This window comes from Hakea prostrata, chromosome 1, assembly GCF_041222555.1.
Source record: "Hakea prostrata isolate BN-2017 chromosome 1, UWA_Hpros_2, whole genome shotgun sequence".
NCBI lineage: Eukaryota > Viridiplantae > Streptophyta > Magnoliopsida > Proteales > Proteaceae > Hakea > Hakea prostrata.
In genome coordinates, this window is record NC_142600.1 from 1,653,732 (window position 1) to 1,681,730 (window position 27,999).

Here is a 27,999-nt window from a genome sequence, read left to right on the forward strand (position 1 = left end):
ATAGTGGGTTGTGGTTTGGTTTCCGGCTTATGTGAGCAATGTCCCCCCGCCCAAACACAATCCATTAAGGTTCGGTTCAAGCTGATTTGGGCTATAACGGGCCGATGATGTTTGGTTTTAACGATTCAAGCTGGTGTGAGCAGTATCCCCTCGGTACAAACACAACCCATTAAGATTCCGTTTAGTTTGTGCTCAAATTTTTTTCCCCTCAAATTTTATTTTAACATGCCAAACTTATTTTCATTCCATAATTTATTTCAAAAGTTATTGAGTTATTTTTTTTGACAAAAAATGAATTCTAACCTTCATTGTTTTTTTAAATTGATAAAATAAAAAAATTAGATTTGATATTAAAAAATTTCTAAAATCACTTACAATTTGCTTGTGAAGTGCTTCAAAGTTCAAACACAATGGTGATAACCTCATAGTTAGAAACAATATGTTCAAAGATGTCTTGGGTTTGAACATCCGTCCTCCACACCTTTGCCGGCCTTCGTTTGTCTCCGCAATAACAAAGTAAAAAAAAAGAGTTTATTGTATCATTTATTATATTAATTTTTTTGACCGTTTTCAGAGTTTGGTTGATCTGTATTTAAAAGTAAATTATATTTAATTGGTCTTAAAAGTAAAACCAATTCCATGCTTATTCCAACTAACATCTATTTCATTACAAAAAAAAAAAAAAAAAAAAAAAAAAAAATTGTTTTTTCCCCCAAGATTTGGGAATATGTAGTGAGGGTTACGAAGAAAAAAAAAAAAAAAAAAAAGGGAAAAAACCTCTCTCTTCTTCTCACTGTCCCCCTCTCCGGCTCTTTGATTTTTTCTGTGGTTATCGTTTTCAACGACAGCTGTGCAGTCTGGAAGCCAAAGACAATATAGGTTTTTACAAATCTGGAAAAGGTCCTTGCAGAGCACTGGGGAGGTAAATGTGAATCTTGCACAGATCATTGTTCGCTTTCATGATAACCCTAGGAATATCTCGTTTCCCTTCCATTTTCTGTAATCGGCATTGCGTTCTATCTATTTTTCAACTGCAATAGTTTTACTTGATAAAATAATAAATTCAAGCGTTTGTTTTTCCAATGCCAAATCGAAGAAGAACTTGAACTAGAATTGGTTTAACTGAGTTCGTATTAGCAGTCATTCAAATCGTTCAAAGATTTAACTTTGTTTTCAAATAGAAATTTGATGAACATAACAATCGGTTGATCTGAGGGAGAGTAACAAAATGCTGCCAAGGATCTACTGCAACTACAATAAGACGTTGGCAATCCACGGTTCCCAATTCTTATAATCTTCTAAAATCCTTGAGCTTTCAAATTCATCGCTAGTGCTGCAACTACTTTGAATCTTGCCATCAAACACCACATTCCATTATGTGGCCCGCAACTAATGCCTTCTCAAACCCTAAAAGCCCCAACCTTTGGCTCTTCATTGGAAGATCCGAATTCACCCAGCCAGACTAATGCTCATATTGAACTCCAGTTCTGATCGATTACTCCCCATTCCCTTCTGGCAAAACCATTTGAGTTTGGTCACATTCTAAGCAGATAAAATCCTAGAATCTCATCTTTTCTCTTTTTAAAAACATGGGAAAGACCCTAATTATGCTCAGCATTTAAACATTATCCACGAAACCTAAAGCTTCACTTCTAAGTCAGTCCATCTTTTGTTATTCAAGTTGGGCATGAGAGATGTCAAGGCTGACTAGGACCAGACCATCTATGTTTATTGTGTGTTAGGACAGTAGAGAGAACTTTCTGTTACCTATCATAGCTTATTTGTGAATGGTTTCTTATTGATAAATAACCTGTGGTTGGGTGATTCTAGTCTTCTAGATGTGCCAGTCAATTCTTGCGACTCTGTATTCTCAGATCTACTTATAACCAAGGTCCGACATGTCGGCCCATGTCGCTGTGTCGGACCTTGGCGACACAGCGACTCGGTCGACTTTTGGCAGGGGTTCGATGAAACTGTTTCGAAGGGTATTTCAGATCATTTTGACATGAAAATTGACGTGTAACCTAATTTGAGGTCAATAAACACATTGAGAGTGTTATTTTAACCTAAAACATCACCTAACCTAATGTTTATAATTAGCACATGTCCGGCTATATGTGGACAAAATTGGAAGTTTGGAAAATTCATATAAACTAATGTAAATATGCAAAAAGAACACAAATATACAATTAGTAAAGAGATGTACTAAAGTTTACAATTCATTATACAATTATGTTGAGTATGGCTCATGCTTCACATATTGTTGCCGACGGACACGGGGTCCGCTCCCCGGTGAGCGGGCGGGGGTCCGGGGAGGCCGCCCCAGCGGGGGTATGGGGGCAGCGCCCCTGGAGTTTTTAAAGGCCCTATGTCACTTTGGCAAAAAACTAACGAAAAATCGGTGAAAAACAAACAAAAGACTGTTATATATGGCGAATGTAGCATCGATTTGTCGGCGATATATCGCCGACACAGGGCAATATATCGCCGACACGAGGAACTATGCTTATAACTAGTGCTTTGGCCACTTATGAACAAGGGAAGAAGGTCTCAAGACATGTCTCATTCTCCTTGAAAAGTACCGTGATGAATTCAATGTGATTAACTCCAACAGCAGATTTACACTCAGCTGTTACGTTCATAGATACTTCTTCCACCATGTCTTCGATCTCCTCAACCTCAGACTGGAGCTCCTTAGGTTCTTCTTCCTTGTTGTCCTAGTCACCGAGTTGTTTCTTCATCCATTACTCCGATGGTAGTGTCAAGTTTCTCGTCTTGCGTGGCTTCAGTTTTGTCTATTCTGATGATTTCTGTGAAGAACTATTTGTTAGCACATTCTACTTATTGCTTTTCCACCTTAAAAACAGCAGTGGCTGCCATGGTTGCATTCCTTGGAAGTTGAGGGCATAGGTGACCAAAGTTGGGTTCCAACTTTTGCTCAAGGGTCATGCAATCAAATAAACTCTTTAACTTTCTGCAAACATAATCATGATCTCTCTGCTGCTGTCTAGGTCAGACAGAGACAATTCATAGTTGGGCATAGTTGTCTTTGATACCCAAAAAATGTAGATAAGGCTAGGCTCAGCAGATCAACAGTAACCAATCTATGAAACTCCAGGATGTTGGAGACTAAAATAACAGCACATGGATCTGCTTTGGTTGAATCCTAACAGCACCCACAGTAGTAGTAACACTGTTTTGGTTGTTTCACAATACTTAGTATTTACATATCAACAGCAACACACTGCCCTCGAGTGAATCTAAAGTGGCCAGAAAACCTCAGAACAGTATTTCATGCATGGGTATTAGGTGTGGGGGAAAGAAGAAAGAGGATAGAAAGAATTGAGGAGGGGTCTCTCATGCGCAACCTCTCACTGTATTTCAGTCTCTCATCATACGAAACTCCCAAATCATGGGTTTTGTTCCTCTTTTATTTATAAAACTGATAATTTTCAAAGCACTTCTCCATTCATCGGAGAGTGTTGAACAGAGAAGGTGACTCCTGCAATTCTTGTACAATGGATTTGATTTTACTAACCAAAAACTAAATATTACTGACAAATTGAAACTCAATTGGATCATGCTGTCCCTATTTTGTACTCTATGCTTGTCCTTGTCTAACTCTGTGCAAGCTAGCATGGGTCCCACAAGATCTTGTAGAAGTCTTATACCGCAAGGAATCTACCCTTGGCAAGGTCATCATGGATACAATTTGGAGCTACGTTTCTGTTGGGTAACTATCAACCCAGTCCACAATAGGATTGTCTGACACTAATAGCAATAAACTGTATCACTAGGCCCCTGTAGTGGAAACAACAAAAAATCATGGACAGTAGGTAAACAACAAAGGAATGTGGTTGTCTCAACCTACCACATTCTCTATCAGTGCCTTGAGATGACCCAGCCACGTAAAATGAAGTAACTTCAGTTCAAGATCTACGGTAGGTGTAATGATTGAATGCTGATATAACAAGAAGACTCAGAATCACTAAAAGATTAAAAACTCACATGTGTCGACCAATCCAGCTTTTGGATGGGGCTGAAATTGATATTGGTGGGAAAGCCTTGGAAGGTTAGTAGTTAGTACACTCGTGAAAAGGTGGACTGGATTGGATGGCTTGATCTGGAGTTACAAGTCCTTGTGCTTTCTGCAGAAAATCTCTTAGAACCAGTGAGCTGCTAGGGAGAAAAGTAAGATCTTTAGGTTTCTTCTTTAACAAGACATGATTGACGTTATTCAAAAATGAGAAGTTGACAACGTCTAAAACACCTTCAACTGCTTAATTAGTGGCGTTGCAATTTCCTTTATAGAAACCAATAACCAACTCTTATTCGAAATTTAATAAGAGCCCAACAATTTCAAGCAAGAATTAAGTGTTCTACTTTTGCAATTGAAAGCTTAGGTATGTTTTACTAATATTAGAAGAAGTTTTCCTTCCCTTAAAAGTTTGATTACTGACCATCCATTTGACCACTGAAACATCAACCTGAACCCCAACAAACCCCCCCCCCCCGCCGAAAAAAAAAGAAAGAAATCTCTTTGGGATTTTGAAATCAAGCATCTCCAGCTGGTTGAGATGGCAAACAGAGACGAGCTTTCGAACCTTGCTCCAGATGCCCAGATTTCCAATTTGAAGTTACATTAAGGATTTCAACGAGCAAATTTTTTGTATGTTAAATGGTAGGGACAAAGTACTTCTCTGTACCAGCAGTTTTGAAGGCAGAGTTAACCTTTGTTCATAAGTTTTACTTTATTAGTTCAAATTCTGTTGCCCTATGTCTTGTCTATCTCTTTAATTTGTATTAGGAATGTCTATCAGTCTTCCTGGGAAACCTTGAGTTCTTATGGATGTAGATGGGATTATCCCTTTTTTGCCAATTCCTCATGGGTGGTGAGATATAGTCCCTTATATAAGAGGTGTATTTTGTTGCTGTAGTAAAATTAATTGCATGGAATCTTTCTGGCCTTCCCCTGGTATTTCCATCTCCCCTGTTCCTTCTTTTTATTTTCCTTAGACATAGGACAGTTATCATTTCATTGATATATGAATACGTTGGAGTAGGTGATATCAAGTGAAAATCCTATGAATGGGGTTCAACTCCTACAGGCTTGGTGCATGAAAGAATGTAACCCATACCAGTGAATAAGTAACTGATATGGAAGGTTTTCTTTTTACTTGCAGCTGTAGCTGAGTGCTTAAGTGTTTTTGTAGGACACGTCTGTATTAGTGCTACTACTGCTATACTTCCAATCTGAATGTTTTCTAATAGCTGAGCAGTAAAGCCAGAGACCCTAGTAAGTTACTTCTGACCTTAACATTTTGAACAGCCTTGACTGACAATTGGTGTTCTTACGTGTTCATTTCAGATGATTGACGACCAAGACCTTGGATTTATTGCCAATTTTCTTGGCATCTTTATATTTGTGCTAATAATAGCTTACCATTATGTGACGGCTGACCCAAAATATGAGGGGAACTGAGAACTTGTTTCTTGTTTACGTATTTTTGGTGATTCATTGTGACCCTAAATGGCACACAATTGGTGTCTAGTGTTGTAACTGGGAATAATATTAGTTAGATTGCTCTATCACCGTATGTAGTTTTTCTACTGAGTGAATTCTTCTATTGCTTATGGTTGCTAACACAATGTATCTTTAAGCGGTTTTCATCAATACTACATTATGATCCTTTAGCAACATGATCACTATGAGTTGGTATAGATACATTAAGATTAATTATTTTGTCGTAAAGGAGGTTCTTCGAGATAATCTCTATGTACAGTATGCCCTCATCAAGGAAGGTAAAAGGAACCCTTAAATTGGCCATGAGGTTGATTTAGAAATAATTTTGAGTTGTCAATTTCTCTGAAGAAAGTTATAAGAGTAAATTGTGAAACAAATTCTTGTTAGTTTCCTTCATTAAAAGCTCGCTATAACCTAAACACTGTTTTACAAGACATTACGTGTACTCTGTATCTTACAATAAATTTCATACAAATTTACGTGGCTTGATGGGTTCTCCCATTGAACCAGTTCTTTGACTCCCATAGCAATCTTAGTTGTCTCTTTCATCAATTCTCCCATGCAAAAGCCTAGGGCAGTCAAACAGAGAACCATTTGGCTCTTAAGCTCCTCTTGATCATCTGTAACAGAGTGAATTTTTTCTAGGGCTTCTTTGGTATTTTGGAGGTACGAGGTGAGAATGCTCTCTATTTCATCCTGGTTTGTGCTCAGAAGCTTAAACTGATCCACATTTGGTGTTGGTGATTTTCCCACCTCGATGTCACAAGAGTTTTGTTTTTTTATCAACTCATTCTCTAGTGCTGCCAAGGATTTTAGCGTTGTTACCTCTTCACAACAGATAATTGAAGAGCAAACCATTTTCTTGAAAGCTTCTACGTCTCCGTCCGTTTGTCCTACGAGACCCTTCCATGAAACCCCAAACCTCTTCGATTCACTTAGAAATAGGTCGATTGCACGACCTCCCAAGACCAACAACTCCATCATCTTTGACAGAGACCCCAACAAGTTGCTATAGCAGATACCATTGAATGGCAAGAACCAGAAGTTGGGCTCTGCTTCAGCTTCTGCAATAAACTTTTGAAGTTCACTGACTTGAATTCCTAGCCGTTCTTGCTTCTCTTTCAGCTCAGAGATTGAGTTGTTTTCATGGCTGGCAGCAAGGCTCATCGATTCAATGCACTCGTATAGGGTCCTAATACTCTGCGAGAGTTGAATTTTGGCCAAAGTTGCTGCTCTTGTTGGTTGCAACAGAAGTTCTACCAGGACATAACAGATCAACCCAATAAAGGTCTCCGTGATCCTTGCAAAGGCAAATTCACCAGGGGCACCATAATTCTTGCGACCCAGGATTAGTAATGCGGCAACGACAGCTGATATACCACCAACCTGGCCATACATCTGGCTGTGTGTCAGAAAACTGGTGAAAATGATCCAGGGAAGAAGCGATAAGAATCTGATAGCCATGAACCTTTGTAAGAGAAAGCAACCCAAGACTCCATAGATGGATCCTAAGACTGTCCCTTGAGCCCTGAGGTTTGCAACCTTGAAGGTTGCCTCTCCTGCTGATGACATTCCAAGTCCAACTGCGAGGCCTGCCCAATAACCGTTCTCCTTGCTGAAGGTCAATCCGAAGAGCACAGACAGACCCATAGAAATTGAACACTTGAGGGCAAACATAAACCTTTCGCTACTCATTTTCATGGGCACGCCACTTAATAATCTGGAGAAGCAATCTTGTTCATGCGAGTTGGCCTCTTCTTTGGCTTGGGTCGCCTGCTTTTCCGATTGATTTGTTACTGATTCTTGGTGAAGTACGGTGACGCAAAAAAGGAAGAAGAAAGATGGTAGATTCTCATAGGTTGGGAAGATGGTTTTAAGGGTATGAGGGGAAGTATCGACTTCTTTCTTGATTGTCTCTGCAGGGGGGACGGTTGATGAACATTCACTGGGTAGATTGGCATGTCGTCTTAATGCCATGGTTGTCTGCTCTTCCAGTCTCTGGAGGAAACTTTTGAGCTCTGAATCTACTAGTCTAACAGAGAGTACTGATGGGCAAGAAGAAGTAAGTGCAATTTCCATTCCTCTCAATGGTATTTCCAAGGATTGCAGTCTTTCTCCAGAGTAGTAGTGATTATGATTTCGTTGTAAGAATCTGTTCCGGGATGTCTCCCACTGCATACTTTCCTGTGTTCAAAGAGAAGATTAACTTAGTGTTTAACAGAAGTGGTGGAATAAAAGTAAAGATGAATTAACTAATTAACTTGTTCAATGAGTAGACAAGAGCTAGGAGGGGGAAAGCCAATGAAATGGTATCCCCCATCTGACCCTTCCGACGATGTGGGATCCTCCCAAGCCATCCCTCATCCCGGGTGCAGAGTTTCTGGATTCATTATATATATAGAGAGAGAGAGAGAGGACTCCACCATGCTACCATGTTAACGTACAACTGGGTTATTAATTACAAGATAAATGAATGAAGTTGGATTAATTACTTGTTTGAGTTGGACTCCTTGGAGGAGTTTAGCTCCTTTACTTGACAAAAATTGAGCTTGGGAGAGAGACGCAAGTACAGATGTGTCGTCCTGCGAGCACAGAGCAAGCACAAGAAGGCTTAGTCTCTCCGACGCAATCTCAACAAACAGAGAACACTTCCTTTTTATCTGCAGCCAAGATTAGAAGAAAAAAAAAACAACTATATGATTAGTAACTACCGTAGTAATTAAGCAGCATGCCTAGCTAATACTACGCGTTTAAGTTAAACGCACTCGTCACTATTCATGCGTCACTATCATTATCTTCTTCATCACCAGCGTCATCGGTGATCGGTCACCCTATCCTAACCTTCTTAACCTCTTTATCATTATTACAAACATGTACGGATGTTTAGGTAAAGTGGTCGTTACTGCTTAACAAAATAATATTAAATTAAATACAAATTTAAGTTAGAATTTAGTTGTGAGTTGTGACCGTCGTTACCTAATTTGAGCAAGAGACAAACCAGACTTAAAAGTTAAAACCAACAAATTTCCATAAAAGACTGAAATGAAATGGGAGGACACGTAATGGGTCGGAGGATTTTTCCTTTTATTCTAATTTAAAAAACGAAAAAGGGTCAATCCAAAAAAAACATGGTTATGCTTAAAGAATATATTGTAAATGAATAACTAAAAGGCGCTTTGTGATCCACTTTAGTACTACCTGCTGCTAGATCACTTTCATTTTCACTATTCATAGCATATTATGTGAGACCCCACCTCACCTCACCTAGATATAATAAAATAACTCAAACGTGGGATTTCAATGGATCTTACATGTGATGAGCCTTACATAATATTCATTCATGATGAAAAAGCATCAATAGTACTCCCCTGATGAAGAGGTAATTTGAACTTGTTTTGTGGATCCAAACTATTGCCGAGTGGGGAGGGAAGGGGAGAAAATTTGATGATGATATATACCTTGAAGCATGCTAGGCGAGGATATGGGAAGAGCAAAGCCAAGACGGCTGCGAAGGCCCCAACGGCGGTGCTGGCAGCGACGTGGAAAGGGTGCATGACAACATCAATGTCTGCTGAGCGCTGATTAATGAAAGCCACAACGTAAACAAGCACAATCTGACCCAAGGCGATACGCTTGGACATGAGGGGTGTGGACTTGTTGGGCAATGCCACAACAAATGCACTCACCCCCACCGCAAGAGCCGTGGTGCTGGTGGTCAGACGAACCGGTTTAATGACCCACAGGCAGAGTACTCCTGGTAGGGCTCCCTGAGCAGTCGCACAGATGGTACACCAGCATCCACGCATGGCATCTCCCAAAGTGGCATCGGCTGTCACGATCAGCACACAAGTCGCGTACGAGAAAGCTGGGAATCCCAACTGGCGTTGCACGCTGGCCGGTCCGTATAAGGTGATGCTTCCTATTATAGCGCAAGCCATCACCGAACGCAGCGCCATGACTAGGCGAGACCGCCAGAACTCGGCTCGCCTTTCATCACTTGTAGCTGCTGCTGCTGCTGCTGCTGTTGTTATTGTTGCTTGCTTGGACATTGAGAAGTATTGAGGCCTGTACGTTAGTGTATTTTTGTTGCCACTGAGTACCGCTTTGCTAGCTAGACCCTTGGGTGTCGTTTGAGACTCTATGGTGCAAATATATAAGGAGCAAATTTAAAGGAAGTGACCCACTGAGAGCCACTGAAGTGGAATTCTTTCCTAGGGGACCACCTTCAAAGTTTGTATTGTATTTTAAGGATTATTATATATATAATAATGCCAAACAGATCGAGGTACCCATTTGTCTTTATTAGGTCTAACGTTATACACTAATTAAGGAGCAATAAAAATAGCTGAACTAAATCTACTTTCGGTTGCTGAAGGGGTGGAGAAAGTACATGGTGAAAGTACTAAGAAGAGTCTAAATCATCTATCCTCACACCTTCTTATCATACATTAGGAAAGAATACTCACCAGGGTTTTCATGAACTTCTTTTCTAATATGTGATAAAAAGATATGTATAAAAAGAGAATCCAAAACAACAATGGTTGCAGTACTTGCATGTAGTTGTTATTAGTGATTAATTTCGGTTCTTTTGTACATTGCTTTACTTAGACTATCGTGATCATTAAAAAAACTAGTGATGAGATTGATGTTGTCCTGGGTCAATGTCATGCCTGTACCTGCATGGGGTAGGTAGTCTGACTCTGAGAGAACCACTTCAGTACCACTTCAAAGCCATAGTACTGTAATATATAGCTTCTCAGTGTTCCCCACAACCCCAACTAACTAACCTGAATAATTTTCCTCGTACATTTATTGTCTGGACAAATTAATAACAGGTTCAATCTAGAACCAATGAATTCGTTTTCGTTTTCATTTTCATTTTCATTTTCATTTTCTTATGTAAGCAGCAGCAGCAGCAGCAGCTCCTGATCAGTCCTGAGTCCTGAGAGAGCTAGGGTCCCTAGTTAGCTAGCTCATCTTCTACCCGGCCATTTCGTCAATGCACAATTTCATTAATTATAATAAAAAGAGTTCGCATGTATGTATGTAGATGGGAATTTGGGTGGATCACAGGTCTTCCCACTTTGCAACTAGGTGCGATCCTATGTAATGAAAGCTTTACATATATGCTCTTCTGGGTCTTGTATCTTTCTCTAGCTAACTGGATCATCAAACCTAACAACTGCTGTTTATAACAAGATTAAATTAATAAAGAATCATGCAGTAACTTAACTTGTACCGTGTAATTGCGTGTCCCTCGATCGTGTGATTAGGCTAGTGGAGCTTGTTGATTGGTGTTTATCACACGCCTGCACCCAACTATATATCGTCAATTTACTACTACTAGTAATTTAGTCCACAAGCGTGTCAGCTTGTAGAGTACAACTCCGATTTTCTTAAATGCTCTTTCTGTTCTGTTGAAGTACTGCAACTGCCAATCTTTCATTAAATATTGATTATTAATGATTTCATGAAGTTGGTCTGCTTATCTCAAAGAGATTAAGATTAAATTAAGAAACACAGAACAATAAAACTAACCCGACCTGTTTTTCAATTAATCATCTTTGAAGACATGAAAAACCTAATTAATATCATCGATCCGTTGCAAGCTAGCTTTACTGCAGGCATGAGTTGACAGGATAGCTAGCTAAGTGGCCGGCACTGAGTTAGACATCCAAATTAGCAGTGAGTCTACGTTGGCATTAATCAACAAGTTAGTTAGATTTAAGGTAGCTGAGCCAGACTCAATTCATTTCTCTATCTTCTCTGGTCTTCAATATTCCTTGCTCGATCTATCTCCTCTCACTATCGGTATAAAAAAAAAGTGGAGTACATGAAGGAGATCAACACTGGGGATCAGTGGAGTGTGGATTCGATCAGTTCATTGAATAAGACTGTTCACTAGCTAGCTAGGACATGCATGCGCGCCTAGCTAGTGCACAAACTTCTTTGTTGGATATATCTTTTCTTTTTTTTCAATCCTGAATGTCGATATATCGGATGTTTGTTTGTTATATGGCATGAAAGAGTTCAAATAATCAATCTATTCATTCCGGAATCTAGAAGATGTTGCTTATTAATTAACTAGTGCATGCTTCCACACTGTAGACAAAGAAGAGTGTAACAACTACTCTCTTCCATCGCTACTATACTGAAGATTATTAATTGCTCTGGTCATCTAGTTAAACGTGGACGTAATTAGAAGCTTTGTCAAATTATTATTATTTTCTTTCTTTCTTCTTTATATTTTATATTAAAAACTTTGGTAACTGGTAAGGTTAGATTAACCTGTGTAACCTAACTAACAAATTGGATTTTGATGGTGCTGTAGCCACCCTAGAAAGCTTAATGGTGGAGACAGCTTTTGGTCGAAGTTGAAATTTAGAATTAATTTATTTACACGTAACATGGATATGTATAAGGTGGCAGCCTGGCAGATAATGGCTCTTTATTTAGTGAATGATGATGCCATTATCACATTCTTCTTCTCTTGATCCTTCTGCCACTTTGATTTATCATCACTACTAGATATTGTAAAGTAATTCAAGAATTAATCGTCTGTCAAGTGAATAGCAATTAATTTGATCTATATATCTGCCAAAAAGGATCGAAATCAACACTGAAAGCCATGACAGCTCTGCCACAGTTTACAAAACAATTGGATGAACACCTTCAAGAATGCAAGCTCTTGCTACTAAGAAAAGAAGATAAATATATATATATTGTGAACTAAAATTATTATAAATCATTATGCTCTCATTAATTATAAAAAAATTGTTGGACGAAATAAAAATTACAAGTTTTTTTTTGGGTAGAGATTAAAAGGCAATTTTATTGTCTTGTTTTGTTTTGTTAAGTTTTCTTTGAAATCTTTTTACTACTTAAGTAAAAGATTTTTGGGAATATGCCAAAGAACAATAGAACAAAATACATATTTGAGAATATAAGAACAATATTTATCCCATTAGATGTCAAGAATGTATTTTTTTTTATTTTTTATCAGGTCCCCTTAGATTTGCCTTTTGGCTTTGATGTTGAGCTTTTACTGTTTTATTTCAATGTGTTTTCTATTATTGGGTCTTCAGTAGTATTTGTAGTCTTTATCTTTGCAACAAAAAAGTACAAAATAGACATAAAATGAAATCTCAATCACCAAAAGGAAGAAATGATGGAAAGGTTCTTCCCAAACAAATGCTAAAATGGACTATTGGTAAGAAAAAGTAGAAGCACAGACAAATTCTTTGGAGTGCAGGCCATGCTTCACACCCCTCTAGATCTCTTTCCTTTGCTCACCCTTATTTCTAGCTAATACTTCATTATTTTACTCGGCAAGAATCTCATTTTGTTGGAGTATCCTTCATCTTTCACTTTATTGAAAGTCTTTGTCTCCAATTCTATATTCCCATTGAAGACTCAATAAAATGGATTATCTATCCTTTGATTACGATCTGGATTGGTGCATACATAATGTGATATCACTATAAACATAAAAAAATAAAATGCTGCACTAATTGTATGTGTTAAGTACAAGTGATATAAATATGATAATCTTTATGTTCATCGTTTCATAGCTTTTAAAATCAATTTAACTTTTAGGATTGATGTAGGTATATATGTACGTGTGATATCAAAATACATTAAAGAAAAATATCCAATTTGATTAAAAAAAATTTAATATTAGTTAGAGAAGCTTTCTCTGAAGGACAACTATACATGAAGGGTAAAGGACAACCACAAGTCCTTCACCATAAAACTACCCACATACTGAGTTATTGTTACTTATCCATTAGACAAGAACGATATTCTAACTCTTGATACCCATGGATGAAAGAATTCCTTCTCTGTTATTTGAAATATTATATAATGATTTAGAATAGTGTGTTTTTGTTTAAAAGTAGTGAATTTAGAATTTGTAACCTTCTTTCAATTTATTATCAAGTCGAGATTCTAAAAAGATTTATCATTATGTGAATATTAAGAATTATAATTCGTATATGCTTTTCAAGATATATTGCAAGTAAGATATACCATTATCTTATTCTCCCCAAAACAAAATGTATTACATTAATTAAATTAATAAATAAATTTAGGTTAACTTTTCTTTTCATTCTAGATTCTTTTTTGCCTTGATATTTTTAGAAATAAACTAATATATCTTCTCTAGATTCCGTAACCGTGAAGTTTCATGTTTACTGTCATTACTGATATCTCACACATGGATGCAAAATTTTTATTGAGAAGAGGGAGAAAAGCTAACTTGGAGGTTCATGATTAGAGCCCAAGTTCGGTAAATGACTAAATCAATCATAGAATACTAGATGCTCATCTTTTAGCATGGGAAGGTGGTGGCTGAATGGCCGTGTAAATTGCTTGGTTGAACGCGGTTAGAAATCCTATTATTAAATTTGGTAAGATTGAATCTAAATCATCTATTATAAGTTGTTCAGATTTGATTCAATAAATTTAATGGTAGAATTTATTTATACAGCCGTTAAGTTACATGTATGTTATACAGTATTAGGTTATAAAACAAATATCAGAAAATAATTAAGGCTTCTTTAAAAATTCATGAAAAGACGAGGGTTTACGCATTTATAGTAGAATGGACAAGAAAATGAAATAAACATTGGGGACTCGCATCGAGATGTAGCACGATCGAACAAATTCTTTGAAGTGCAGGCCATGCTTCACACCTCTCTCTTAATTTCCTTTGCTCAGACTAACTTTCTAGCTTAGTGTTTCATTAGTATTACTTGTTTATTTTAGTTAGGATCAGAAGAAGAAGATTCTCAGCTGTGTGTTGGGGTATCCTTGATCTTATTCCACTCTATTGGAAATCTTTGTCTCAAATTATATATTCCCATTAAAGACAGAAATCAAATTGGATTACCTACCTTGTACAGTTGTTGTACGGCTAGGATTGGTGTATGGATAATGTGATATCACTATCGAAAAATGCTGTATGTGCTAGATACAGATGATGTGAGTATGATCCATGTGTATATTTATAATGCCAAAGCTTTAAAAATCGATTTTTATCTTTTAGGATTCAACGAGGTTCATGTGATATCATTATACATTGAAAACAGACACCATTTTGATCCAACTTTTTCCTTCACCTCTTTCTGTTTTTTGGTTACCTACCCCATTAGACAAGGATAATGTTCCAAGTACTCATGATATATACCCACACTCATCAATGAAAGAAATGCTTCTCTGTCATTGGTGAAGGGAAACAATTAATCTACTTTGCTTCAAAATAAGTTTGAAATTATTTGAAACATTATACACTGGTTTAGGTTAGGGTGTTATTTATTTATCACTAAGTGGTGAATTTAGAAGAGGTAACCTTCTTTTGATTACTTTTAATTTACCATCAAATTTTTTTTAGTGGAGGTTTTAAAAAGGATTTATTATTATGAAAGAGTTAATAATTCTTGCACACTTTTTAAGCTTATTTTATTCTAAGCGAGACAAAATTATTGTATTAATCAACTCTAAAAAATCTGGCCAAAAAAAAAAAAAACAATTAACTCAAAAAAGAAAAAGAGTGAGGTTACCTTTTCTTTTCATTTTAGATATATACTTTTTGTCTTCATATATTCAAAACAAACAAAATGACATGTTTAGATCCCGTAAGAGTGGGTGGCATGTTAGACAAAAAATTTACTAAAGAGAAAAAAGAACATTTGAGGTGACTAGCTAATAGCTCACATTCGGAGCCTAAGTTCCATATATGTCAATTAATTACACATCACTTGTTATACGAATTTTTTGGTGGAATCAATTACATAAATCAATGAACTACATGAATAGCTCCAAGTTAGTTTTCAACTTTTTATATTAAATTTTATTATTATTATTATTATTATTATTTTTTTTTTTTTATATTCTTAAAACTTTATACATGAATTTTATTTATGAACCTAAGTTTGGTAAGTGGCTGAATCAAACATCAATCACTGGAGCATGACTAGCTATACAAAAAAGCTATTGTCCTTTCATAATCAACAACAGAACTCATAATTTTATGTTTAAGTGGAATAAATCGTAATCTTGTTTTAAAATTTTATTAAAAAAAATTGTAAATACTTTACTTAGTATTTAGATTATGTTAGGATGCATACTTGGTTTTATTTATGTGTGACTGGCAATTTTATATATATTAGGAGTGGCCAGTGGGAACTATCACCTATATCACCAGGAAGAGTTAAACTTGACCTCTTTGCTAAAAGGCTCTCATATTTGGACTACATTGATCAGCTAATGAATATCAAATCAAGGACAATATAGAAGCTACTACTGGGTAGAGCATCCGCAAGCAACAAATGGTCCAGATTGCCTTCCAACGATATTCCAACGATTTTGGACCTTTGGTTGGGAAAGGCCTCAGCAAATTGGAAATGCATGTCCAGAGAAGGAAATAATAATAAATAGTACATGTCCATGTCCATACCTGATACCTGGAGAAAAGAAAGTGAGAACAAGATCCCACTGCTGGGTAAGAAGCTTTCGAGGAGATTTTGCAGTCAGAGATGGGAATGCGATCATGCATGTATGTAATCCTCTTGTTGATAAGCCAACTTATTTGTGGCTCTACTCATAGAAAGAATGAAGCAAATAAAGTGGTTCTTCCTCAAAAGTAGTGACTAGAAATTCCATTCCAGGGCTTGGCTTATTTTGGTCATTGATGTAATCATTCCAGTGTTTGTTTTGTAACAATATAACCTGAATGAATGCAAGAAGCTAATAACTCGCACAAGTTACTGACCATTTGCCCTTTGCCATAGTGGGAACCTAGTGAATGCACTGAGACACACTTTCTAGTTGTTTTTCAATTTTATATCCAACCTAGCTGATATCTCCAGTTAAATTAAGCACCTGCAGCCATAATATCCATACATATTGCACTGGTTAACCTAGCTCAATCTGATGGCACAAGTCAAATTCAAACCAACAATAAGAAAGGGATGCTTATTTAGTAAAATGTGACCCTCCCTAGTCCATATACATGAAAATTACAATCATAATACAGATTATTCTGAAATCAAAGTTCTAAACAAATTTGAATAGAGATTGGTACATGAATAAACAAATAAAAGCAACTCTGCTGGTCTGCAACAGTCTCAAGAAGACCAAGACATGATTTGTGGAGCATACATACTTCCAAATAAAGCAATCAAAATGAATATCATGAGCATGCTAATTATAGCAGTCCTTATAACCTCCTGGCAGTCACCGTGATATTGAATTTCAGTCTCATAAGGATAACCAACCAAAAATGAGTCGTTACCACTAGTGGGATTCCCACATGATTCAATGTTGTCATTTTTAATATCCGCAGGAGAACCACTGATCCCAACTGCTGAACATTTGGCACATTTGCATTTACCGCCAAGAAACGACGGAAAAGTCTCAAGGTACTCAGAAAGAACCTTTTGGTACACATCCCCTTCAATCCTCAACCTTTTGCGAGTCGCAGGTTTCAGAACCTAGTGTACGCCAACAGTACAACAACTTGTTAAGAATGGGAAACAAGAGTCTAAATTAAAGATTTTGCAACAAAAGTGTATGGATTTATAGCAAACATTAGGATGTAATTAGATCCTACAAAGGAAAAGCATATTGCATCAACGTCCACTGCATGATTTCATGTTTTTCAGTCAAATTTATAACCTGGCCTATGCGACCCATGCATTTAATCAAAGGTGTTAGAATCAAAATCTAATAGGACTATGAAATTCTTCCTCTATTCCCTTACAGCATAACATCGTGGATTTAGAATTATTCAAAAACCAACTTCTTCAGTGAGTAATGTACAAGGACATGCTCATATATAACAGTCCATTTCCATCATTCAACCTTTCATAAAAAATTCAAATCAGGAATAACATCACTTCAGGTGATCTCCTAAAATGATCCTGTAAAATCGTAGGTATGCTCCAATTATATATACCAAAACTTTCTACATCTTCTAGTCTAAATGGTGTGGACCAATATATAATCAGGCAGAGGAATAGGCATACTAGCAGTATACCATTTGCCAGCATCCGATGTGTGTATCTCTATACCAAAAAAAAAAAAAGGAAAAAGAGAGTATCTTACTTGAATAATCGTTTGTGCAATCACTTTGGTAACTGGACGAAGGCGTATAACAACCAAGCAGCCTAGACGGTTAGGGTAATTATCTCGCAAAAGCACAGAACAAGATCTGATCATGTGCACAGGAACTTTGAAAGGAGGTAAACCTCCACAATCTATCAGAACCATAATTTGAGGATCCATGTTGACAAAATGCAAGACTCCATGCTCCATTTGAGATACTGCAAAAGCAATAAAATGTTCCTCTATATATTAATAAATGCTTCAGTGCAAAAGAACACATAAGGGAAAAATTAATCAAGTGTTATGAAGGTATTAGCTTAAAAACCAAAAAAGAAACAGTTAACTGTGAACTGACAGCACGCATAACTGCAGGAATTGCAAGGTCATTCTCAGTCTCAGAGGTATGACTGCTCATTCTGCTGCTGTCCAATTTCAAAGTCACAGCAATCAGCAAGATGTGGCAACCAAAGTGTTGACAACAATATTTTTTGTGAACAAGAGATCAAAGGGATGTTTATGGCAATTTCTGAAGCTGGATGCCACTTATCACAACTCTTCATCAGAAGATGCTTTAGAGAATTTTATGGAAGACAACCAGGGATAATACACATTTGAAGTTACCATTTGAATGGAGGCAGTATTAATGTGAAAGAATAGATCAACCTTCTTTATAGGAAAGTGGCAATGTGATCCAGAAACAGAAACCAGAGTAACTACATCAGACAGGCTTGCTGGAATGTAAAAAGGTAAAACCAGGTCTTCCAATACCAATTCTAGGTTTCTTCAGCAGTACTGGAGTATCCAACTCATTCTTTTTTCTTCTAGTGAAAATCCTGAAGTGACAGAAATCTTATCTATCTGATTAATTCACCGCAGAAACCTTCACACCATCTTGTTACTCCTTCCCTTGTCCAATGAAGCAGGACAAGCCCAATATTTAAACCAACTAAAATAAAAATCAAGGAGCTGACTGCTGCAGGTGCATTTCACTTAGAAAATATGATGTTGAAATGGCCTCTAAATGGTAGGTCAGGCAAATAACAAATTCCAACGAAACTCAGAACTAGCTACAGCTAACAACGGTATGGAAGAAAACCCAATGTCTTCAAAATCACATTCTCCATTTTCCACATGCAATATATCATTCAACTACAGGGAGAATTGATCCTATATAAACCCCAGGACATTACAAAGCACTGATAGGTTTATTAAACTTTACAGTCTGAACCAACAGCACTCAAGAAGAAAATATATTTCACATAGGGGAAATTAACACGGCCAAAGCAGCTTAAAACCACAACTATGAAGAGGACTGATAAATGTCATAGACTATAAATACTAAGAGGAGGCAATCACCATTTTTGAACTTCAGTGAACACTTGCGAGTAATGGTTCTCAACATACTTCTAAATCATATCATAAGCAACCAAATGAGTAAAAATGCTAGAGATTCTAAGCTGAGTCAATCAGTAAGTTCTAAATAATTTTAAATAGAATATATCAACTTCTAGTTAGAAAAATGTTCTGGTCTCATACAAGTTTCACACAAGGCTAATCCGACATGAGCCCATTTATTTGGTGCCATATAAAAAAACTGGTGGTAAACAATAAAAGGAATTAGTAAGCTTTGGAAAGTTCCATACTGGAGTTGAACCTGTAGCTTCTAGAAAAGGTGCTGTTAGCTATATAAAAATCCATACGTCTAGTAACAAGTATTTGCACCATCAATACTGAAGAGGATGGTTTCTGGAGGGTAGTTGTGGATCCAGTATACTTATAAAACCAAAAGCTTGCAAAAGTCTATGAGTACATAATCAGAGTAAATCTTGACAAGGGAACAAGTGCACACCAACTGCTTGAGCAAAGTGAGGCCTATCACGTAAAGCTAAGGTTGAAAAGGCAAGACCAAGGCGGATAATAAGGCAAGGTCGAAGCTTCACATCGTTTCCATGCCAGAAAACCAAATGTGACCACCTCTCAAGCTCCTGCTCTGAAAGAATATTGTACGTTTCCCTCCAACGAATAGTCTTCTTGACTAATGCGAGTAAGCACTGAAAGTCACCATTTGCAGCAACATAGAATCTCCGGAGCTCATCTTCATCAATCCTGCATTGGGAAAGATAAACTGTCACAAACAGCAGTTCAAGAGGCTTGTGAAGTGCATTATGCCAAACAAGAAAAGAACACACTCTGGCATGTGGGGTTCATAACCAATATTATATTTCAACAAGGGAAACACAATGCTGCTTCATCAGAGTAAAAGTGGACCTGAAAACCTATTTAACTGGAGAAAGTTACGTCATTCAGGATACTCTGAGTCATTTTCAACAAAAATAGATATTTGCATTGGAAATCAATTTGGAACCAGAAGTATCCAACTTTAAAAATGCTCGGAAAATGTTGACCTTTCATCACTACCACTCCTTCCAATCTTGAAACAAGACCTCTTGCCAAAATAAACATCTCAGCAGAAAAATTGGTTTGGTTCAAGTTTCCAAGCACCCAAACCAAGTACAATCAATTTCTAAGTCGGCAAAGTGGGGAGGGCAGTGAGCATTTGTACATGGAAAACAAGGAAGAAAAGGAAAGAGGATGGCAATCACGATGAAGAAGAATGGAAAGAGAAAGCTAAATCTCAGGCTCTCAGCTCTAGCTTCTTCTTTTTTTTCTTTTTATTCCCTCATTTTGCAAATGCTGACTTTGTGAGGAGGAGGACACCAACCGAAAATAGTCAATCTGACTTCTATGTTCTTCTGTCACCTATTTTTATTAAGATTCCTTGACACAGAGCTAAGGGTGTAATTAACTTTTCCCCAGAAGTACAGCAAAGGGAATCAAGCCCCATTTCTTCTTGTGCCCCCCCCCTTTTTTTTTTTGAGGGTGGGGGTGGGGGGAGCAGGGATGATATTCTCTTTTCATAGAGAGAGAAAATTCCATGACTCAAGAGACGATGATATGAAACAAACTATACATGTATATATAGTTACACTAATCCTTGACAATTGGAACTTTCTAAGTAAATCACCTTGCTGGTATAGAAATTCCCTGCTGTTCTAGCTCTTTGCGGAGCTGAAGCAACCAATTTTCAGATGGCAAACTTTGAGGCACTAGATTGCAATTCCTGAAAGTACATGAACATTAGTCAACAATGCAAGTCTGTAGGCAAGCTTTGATGTGCATTTAACATAGATTCAAGATGGTGCCCAAAGTAAAAGAACCAAATAAAAGCCATGGCCCTAAATTCATTGTTTATCACATTTTTTTGAATCCACTGCCACCTAGAATTGTTGGGAATTTATAGAGCTTAGAAAGTGCTCAAGCTTGCTCAAAGAATCAATTTAGTTTGGTTTTCATTAGAAAGAAAAGTATTTTCATTGCTATGAAAAACAAAGGGTATAAGCAATACATGTCTTACAAGAAGTACAGGACATTATAGAGAAGAAAAAAAAATTAAAACTAACTTCCCAGCATCTGGAGCTTACATATACAAAATTGAGTCAGACACTTTTATCATTTTAAAGGTTGTACATCTTATCATGAGCCTGAAAGCAAAACCAACTTAATGGAGGATGTAGAACTTACCACCTCTCAGGATTGTATTCCCTTGAAGTTGTCCAACACTTAGCTGCCTTAAGACTCATGCTCAAACACACAATCAATTATCTATAAGGTTTCTAGTTTCTACAGGTGATGTAGATCAATTCCCTGGACTTCAATACAGCCATATTTATGTCTAAGGTCTGGCCCATACCAAATATAATGGACAAACCAAAGGCGCCAATGAGCTAAGCTAGGCCAGCCTTTATTGGATAGGAGTTTTTCTGGTCCTTCCAGCACCAGATCATGGATGTCTTGTTGACTAGACAGGAAGTTGATATCCTGCCTTAGCAAGCCAATCTTGATATGGCTTCTAGAAGTAGATTTGTTTCCTTTTTAGTTCTCAGTCAAGATCATGTAAAGCTGGTTACAAAAGTTTTAAAGACTTTCTGATTTTATTAGTTTCAATTTTGGCATCACACTTGACCCTATAATCTAATGGACCCAATGGATCTCCCAACGAATTTTAATGAAGAAGAATTATGTTACCATACATACCATCTGAGATGAGAAAACGGAGTGGGGAGTCCCAGGCTGAGATAACCAACCAACCCCATTCTCCTTTCTCCCACTTGATCTCTCCCTTTCCCTTCTTAATTTTATTTTCTCCACCTTTATTTTGAATTGTGGGTAACAGAGAAGGTGGGGTGAAGAACAGACAGAGATGGATCTGCTGTTATAGAGAAACAGCAACAGAACAACAGTTTTTTCAGAGCATACAGCACAGAAAAGAGAGAGAAAAATAGGGTAGCTATTAGAAGAGAACGGGAGTATTATAGGGAGAATAAGAAGAAAAGAAGTACAAAGAAAGATCAAAGGAAAGAAAAGAGAACCACTTTCCAATGCATAACAAAATTCCAATCCATTCCATTATCAAATACATGGGGATCCAGTTGGTTACCTTTCTTATTTCTAGACACAAAATAAACTCTCATAGATTGATTCAACTACCAAGGCTCATAAATTGACAAATGAGGTTTCCTAACTCAACCCAAAGAGAACAATTTAGAATGAGAGAAATCTTTATTCAACTATTACCAACATAGGACCTACCAATTAAAGGGGGGGGGGACAAAAAATATAGCTCCTGCTACTTTTGAGTTTCATATTTTAACTCCACACAACAATAACTCCTAACTAAAGCCCAAGCTAAAACTGTATTAGAAGCTGAACCAACTTTAAGCTAAAACTTAAGTCCAGTCTGCATTAAAATGACAAATCTATTTTATGTGATTAAGTATCATTTGATATAAATAAAAGAAAAAAGCTTTAATTATAGGCACGAAGTACAAAGCTCCTGCTACTGCAGGGTCTGGAAGGCACAAATGTACGCAGCCTTATCTTCTGCTTCACAAGAAATGTTGTTTCCAAGTTCTGAACCTACAACCGCAATGTTGCAAGAGCAAAACTTAAGTGTTGCGCCAAGTCTCACCCCCTTGCAAAGATTCCCTCCATAAAGCATCTAAAATTTTAAAAATATTTGTCAACAAAAGAATTCACATCGAGGTGACTCAACCAGATTCGCTCAGGCAAAATTTTGTCCCTAAAAGAAGTCTTCCTTCTATAAAAAAAATTCTGAAGTTGAATAAAACCAAGTTATGAACCTTAAGACCTTCATTTCCATACCTTGTACCTACAATAGACTGTTCTGAATGTGGTTCTGTGCATACTTGTGAACCATCTACATGATCTGTTGTGTCTCTATTGTCCTCCAATCGATTAGACAAAGCTGTTGCCATTGAGAGGAATAGAAATGGTCTTGACAGTGCCTGGGGGCAAATAAGTTCTTTAGGATTGAGGTCCAACAAAACATATGACGCAAAGAAAGGAAAAAGAGATGAATTTTATCCCAGTTGAGAAATTTTACTAAATCATACAAATGAAGAATCAAGCATCTACATGCACAACTTCAGAAACAAATAAAATTAGTTTTTACAGATTTTGACCTTATCTATGACACTATGACAGGAGGCCAATACACTGTACACATGCACTTGCATGCCTAAAAACCTCTTACCAAGAGATTAAATTAATTTGAATTTTGGGACAGATCATGCAGAGAGAAGCAAACGACATGGTTTCAATTTCTTGTAATCGAAGTATAGAATGTTTTGTTACATCCAAAAATTCATAAGAGACTGTTTCATTTTGTTAAGTATGATGGTAGAGATCACAAACATAAACAAATCTAGCTCTTTCTAGTTAAGGTATGTAGTAGCCTTATGCGTCACAAATAGTTGTTAAAATAACATCCATTAGATAAATCCAGCACATGGATGTCTCACAATATGCATATTGACATGAAACAATATGAACACATAGATATGACTGCATAATTTATGTTCCATTAAGTAATACATGTAGAAAGATAAGAACCAACCTGCATGCCTTTTACAAGACCCCTGAGAAGAGGCCATCTCTGGATCCACTTAAACGGTGGGTAGCAAAGAAGCTGGAGTCCCTGAAGACCATGCCATGCAAATGGACACTTTTCCCTGGAGAACCTTCGCAAAACCTCTAGGACCGTAACTTTCACAAGAAAGAATGCTATATGACCAGCAGTATCACTTCCAAGTTTAACACGGTCTACAGTATTTATATGTTTGAACCTCTTCTGAAAGAAAACCTCTGGAGCAGAAGAAACTAAACATCTTTCCAATGCCTTTTTACTGACAGAAACACTTGGAACTTCCACATTCTGACTTTGAGGAGAAAAATGCAATGAGTCTCCCATCAAGACAAATCAATGAACATAAATATAAAATGGAGGATCACATAGGTCTTTAAACTCCAGAAAAAACCAATAACCAAAGGAGGTCAGTATCAGATTCAGTCGGCGATTATGAATATTTGGATATTTATGTCTTGCTACGTAAATCCAAATTGCAGGAGGACGGGGAACAAATATAAGAACGGGAGCTGTAGAACCATGTAAACATGATGAACAACAACCTGCAAAAGCATACATGATGTCAAGATATTTCCAGAAAAATGACTAGTAACAATAAAAAAATAGTTCATTTATCAATCCTATAAACATGTGCCACACAATTTTTCAGCTGCTAATCAATAAGTGAAGCCCGAAACATCAAGAATCAGTTCAATGGAAGATCACAAAAATATAAGGGCAGGAGCAATTTTGATGAGGTTATTGTTTAACATTTTACGTTAAGAGATCCCCAACAGAGGATCTATTAATTGGAAGCCCAGTTAGCCAAGCATATGGATTACTTTGAAATTGCACTAGTAAAACATAAGATGTCTAGTCCAAGGTAGTAAATGATGTAACCAGGAGGACCAACCCTTCCATTAGCCGAAACAGGGCCAAGGGTGATAGGCCAACACCCTAGGGCCTTGTAGGAGTCTGTGCAAGCTTAGGGGCAATTTGATAATTTTATTGTTTTTGTTGAGTCAAATTAGGGTTTGATTGAATCCAGTAGGCTAGTAGGATTCCAACCCTACCTCTGTTTTGGAATTGGATCATCCTATGATGAGTTAGGATAGAGTCCTTGTTGGAGTGTGAGTCCTTAGTCCAAGTAGGAGAGTCAAGTTGGAATTTTATTTCAAATTGGATTCTTTCTTTAGTTAGGGAAGTTTCTTTTTATTCTACACTTCTTATTTATTTAGGAGTTCTATGGATTCCTTACAACAGAATTTTTTCATTAATTAGTTTCCTAGTTGAGCCATAGTGGTAGTATGAGTTCTATTCCAAATAGAACTCCTTGTTTGTTGAGTCCTATTAGGAAATCCTTCATGTAAAGGCTATATATAGACCCATCCATATGTAAACAAGCCAAGTTGATGTAATAAAAATTGTGAATGAAGGATATTGCAGAGACGAGTCATAGGTTTTCCCTAGGAGAGAAAGCCTCTTACTCTGCGTGTGTGCTTATAAAATTCGGCAGAATTCAAATCTCAAGCCCCCATCATCACCTACAGCAAGTAAGTACAAACCCTACCCCCCAGCCCTACCCTCTCCTTTCTTCCTTTTCCCCCAGCCCCAAACCGTAATTTCTTCAAAACCCAGCCCCCTTCCCTTTCACAAGCCTCTTCACCTTCCCCCAACTCCTGTGGCACCCTTCCCTCTTCTTCTTCTTCTCCTTGCGGCAGCTAGTAATTTCCAGACTTCCTAAACGCAGAATTTTCTCAAGCCTCCCGAACCCTAGTTTTCTTGTATCTTCTAACTCTCCCAACCCCAATTTGATTACCCTCTAAGGACTACCTTCCCGTTCACCTTACTCACACTCGGTCCCCCATCTCAGCCCATACCCTCACCCTAAACCCTAGTAAACCATAATCTCCTATTTCCTCTTAAACCATAGAAACCCTAATCTTATTATCAACCCTACCATTCAAACCCCTCTACCCTAACCCTGTTCTACTTCAGGATCATCTTCCCCTCCCCCTACTCTACCTTCGACCCAAAACCAAACCTATCCACTCCTCTGAAACCCGAAAATTGTGGAAACTTTAATTAGTTAAACCCCAGAATTCTGGAGTTGAATCTGACCATTAAAACAGAAAAATTCAGGTTCAATTGAACCAAAACCCTAACCTCAAACCTACTAGCGAACCTACCTCTTCTCCATCAACCCTAAATCCCCTTATATCTCTAGAAACACTAGCTGTGGGGTTTAGAAGCCTAGTTGTCAAGACGTCACCTAAGTGTTGCTTAAGCGTCATGGCCCTTCCTTGGGTCAAAGCATCTTGGTGTTGCCTTGTTTGGTGTCCCATTGATTTTTGTTGCCCTCTATTACCTCAACCTCACCTTGTCACCTTGACAACTATGTTTATAGGTAAAAGTCCTTTAGCCGCAAGGTGTAATTGGCCCTACTCAGCTACTGTCCACCTCTGGCTTACCCTAATAAGACCTAACTGCAGGGGGTTTAAAGCCCTAATTTACTGCTGAATTCAACCAAAGGATCCTAAAGACTGGCCCTCAATTTGGGGATTACATCAGTAAGACAGCAGTACATCTCCCAGCAATCATTTGCCATGCAAGGTTGAACCAAAAGTAGGATTCAAATGGTATGATCATTGGGTAATTGAACAGAAAAGTATTTATATTTGTTGAATGAATTTTCCAATTCATAAAAATCTGCAACAGCTAAAAATCAATTGGACAATATGCATCCGTGCCAATGGACAACAAAATCCTCCCAGTATTAAGTAAAGGGCAGAAAATCTAAACTACCAGTGTAATTGAGAATTTAATGAAGTGGGAAACCATTGAGTTGGAGAATCAGTACGGAATTATGCCTAGAACAAACAGCTGAAGCTATTTATGGAACGAGAAAATTTTGTAATAAGGACAAAAACAAGCTAAATAATATACTACATAAGTTGGGGATGCTTTAGTTCATTAATGAGTCCAGGAAAGATATAAGAAACCAAATATCTTTTAGAAAACATAGTAGTAGTAGTCGTACTAAAAGGTCATCACTCGATAGAAAGTCAGTTGATATTATTCAATCATCCAACACAACTATGCGAATATCAGAAAAGTAGAATTGATCGAAGGATGCCAACGAGCCCAAAAGTGAACTGGGCCAAAGTGGGGTGCAGAGTTGCAAGGCTTGGGAGTTAATGGAAGATATAGCAGTACACAAGGAACAAGTTCACCGTAGAGACTCCAAACGGAACGGATATGGGTTATGAAATGAGTTGTGAAATAGATGAACAGATGTTTAGCTAGAATGTAGTCAATAACAATGCTTCTAGCATACCCTTTTATCGTCTTCCTCATTGTTGCCACCCCTACCCTCCGCGCGTCTTATAAATTCGGAAAACGCGAACTTAAAAACCATAATAGTAGCAGATATTTCCATTTTATTCAGCATAAATACAAATTTTGGCCTGGATACCTCAGTCCCCCCCCCCCCCCCAAAAAAAAAAAAAACGAAAAAAAAAAAAATAAGGAAAGAGTAGCACCTAATAATAAATGCATCACGACGAATTAAATTTAATGCAATGAGAATTGAGTAAGCTACAGGTAACAATTAACAGCCATTCTCAAACCTTACAAAAATTGAGATACTAATAATTTGCGGTCACCTTCAAAAATTAGTTCTAATCTAAATCCATTCACTAACCAGTTAAGATAAACCAGACGCTGAGCTTCAGGTAATGACGACTACTTATCAAATCAAACACTCAAATTCATCAAAATGCTACTGGTTTAGCAGCAGTGGAAGAAATCAATTTAGGAAAAATCAAAAGAAGAAAAAGCCCCAATGTGAAGACGAATTCAACTGTCAACTTCATTAGAAATCGGAGGGGTCAGTACGTTTCAGATTTTCTCATAAGACCGGAGATCCCCCCATGGTGGAGGAAAGAGGAGAGGAAGATTCTTACCGCGCCTCGAGAATGGAAACCGGCCAAAGTGTTGCAAAATCTGATGAATATTCCGATTCTTTTTAGGCAACAACAACAGCAACCAACACAGATATGGATGGCGAAAGCTTGGGGACACGAGACTCAAAAGCTAGGGCTTGGTAGACTTTGATCGATATTTTGTATTGGGTTAAGGTGTCCGAAACAAATTCAAAGTTAAAATCGAACGGATCGAGAAGGGTTTCTCTTCTTTTTTTTATTTTTTTCCCCTTTCTGAGATCATTAAATTAGACACACAGATGGGAAAAGTCACTATGAACTTCATCATAACTATTAACATTTTCATGTGATCGATGATGAGAATTATATTCTTGCCCACTCCCAATTCACCAACTTTTGACACGTGTCTCGCTGAGAGGTTCTCCAAGCGTCATTCCAAT

The 27,999-nt window shown here is 37.4% G+C and overlaps 3 protein-coding genes across 3 annotated transcripts; 1 reads left to right on the forward strand and 2 right to left on the reverse strand.

Annotated features, from left to right (window-relative positions):
• Positions 1-767: 767 nt before the first annotated feature.
• Positions 768-6,093, forward strand: LOC149026536 (dolichyl-diphosphooligosaccharide--protein glycosyltransferase subunit 4A). Its single transcript, XM_089154004.1, has 2 exons — positions 768-922; positions 5,369-6,093. The coding sequence occupies exon 2, from the start codon at positions 5,369-5,371 to the stop codon at positions 5,480-5,482; it is 114 nt and encodes a 37-aa protein (XP_089010130.1). The 5' UTR covers positions 768-922; the 3' UTR covers positions 5,483-6,093.
• LOC149026537 (uncharacterized) lies at positions 5,951-9,630 on the reverse strand. Its single transcript, XM_089153273.1, has 3 exons — positions 8,983-9,630; positions 8,017-8,184; positions 5,951-7,708 (listed from the first exon to the last, which is right to left on the reverse strand). Exons 1-3 carry the CDS (start codon positions 9,571-9,573, stop codon positions 5,951-5,953), a joined length of 2,517 nt encoding a protein of 838 aa, XP_089009399.1. The 5' UTR covers positions 9,574-9,630.
• Positions 9,631-16,363: 6,733 nt separating this feature from the next.
• LOC149026538 (uncharacterized) lies at positions 16,364-27,896 on the reverse strand. Its single transcript, XM_089154009.1, has 7 exons — positions 27,581-27,896; positions 23,607-24,178; positions 22,853-22,995; positions 20,655-20,750; positions 19,479-19,735; positions 17,630-17,847; positions 16,364-17,016 (listed from the first exon to the last, which is right to left on the reverse strand). The coding sequence occupies exons 2-7, from the start codon at positions 23,958-23,960 to the stop codon at positions 16,651-16,653; spliced, it is 1,434 nt and encodes a 477-aa protein (XP_089010135.1). The 5' UTR covers positions 23,961-24,178; positions 27,581-27,896; the 3' UTR covers positions 16,364-16,650.
• Positions 27,897-27,999: the final 103 nt, after the last annotated feature.

What these genes read in the sequence shown, in the direction of transcription:
- LOC149026536 (XM_089154004.1), top strand. Translation starts at nt 5,369, where the DNA reads ATGATTGACGACCAAGACCTTGGATTTATTGCCAATTTTCTTGGCATC.
- LOC149026537 (XM_089153273.1), bottom strand. Translation starts at nt 9,573, where the DNA reads ATGTCCAAGCAAGCAACAATAACAACAGCAGCAGCAGCAGCAGCAGCT. An exon ending in CTCGCCTAGCATGCTTCAAG is followed by an intron (nt 8,185 to 8,982) that starts GTATATATCATC and finishes TCTTGGCTGCAG; the next exon opens with ATAAAAAGGAAGTGTTCTCT. An exon ending in AAGGAGTCCAACTCAAACAA is followed by an intron (nt 7,709 to 8,016) that starts GTAATTAATCCA and finishes CTTTGAACACAG; the next exon opens with GAAAGTATGCAGTGGGAGAC.
- LOC149026538 (XM_089154009.1), bottom strand. Translation starts at nt 23,960, where the DNA reads ATGGGAGACTCATTGCATTTTTCTCCTCAAAGTCAGAATGTGGAAGTT. An exon ending in GTCTTGTAAAAGGCATGCAG is followed by an intron (nt 22,996 to 23,606) that starts GTTGGTTCTTAT and finishes ATTTGCCCCCAG; the next exon opens with GCACTGTCAAGACCATTTCT. An exon ending in CAGTCTATTGTAGGTACAAG is followed by an intron (nt 20,751 to 22,852) that starts GTATGGAAATGA and finishes ATGTACTTTCAG; the next exon opens with GAATTGCAATCTAGTGCCTC.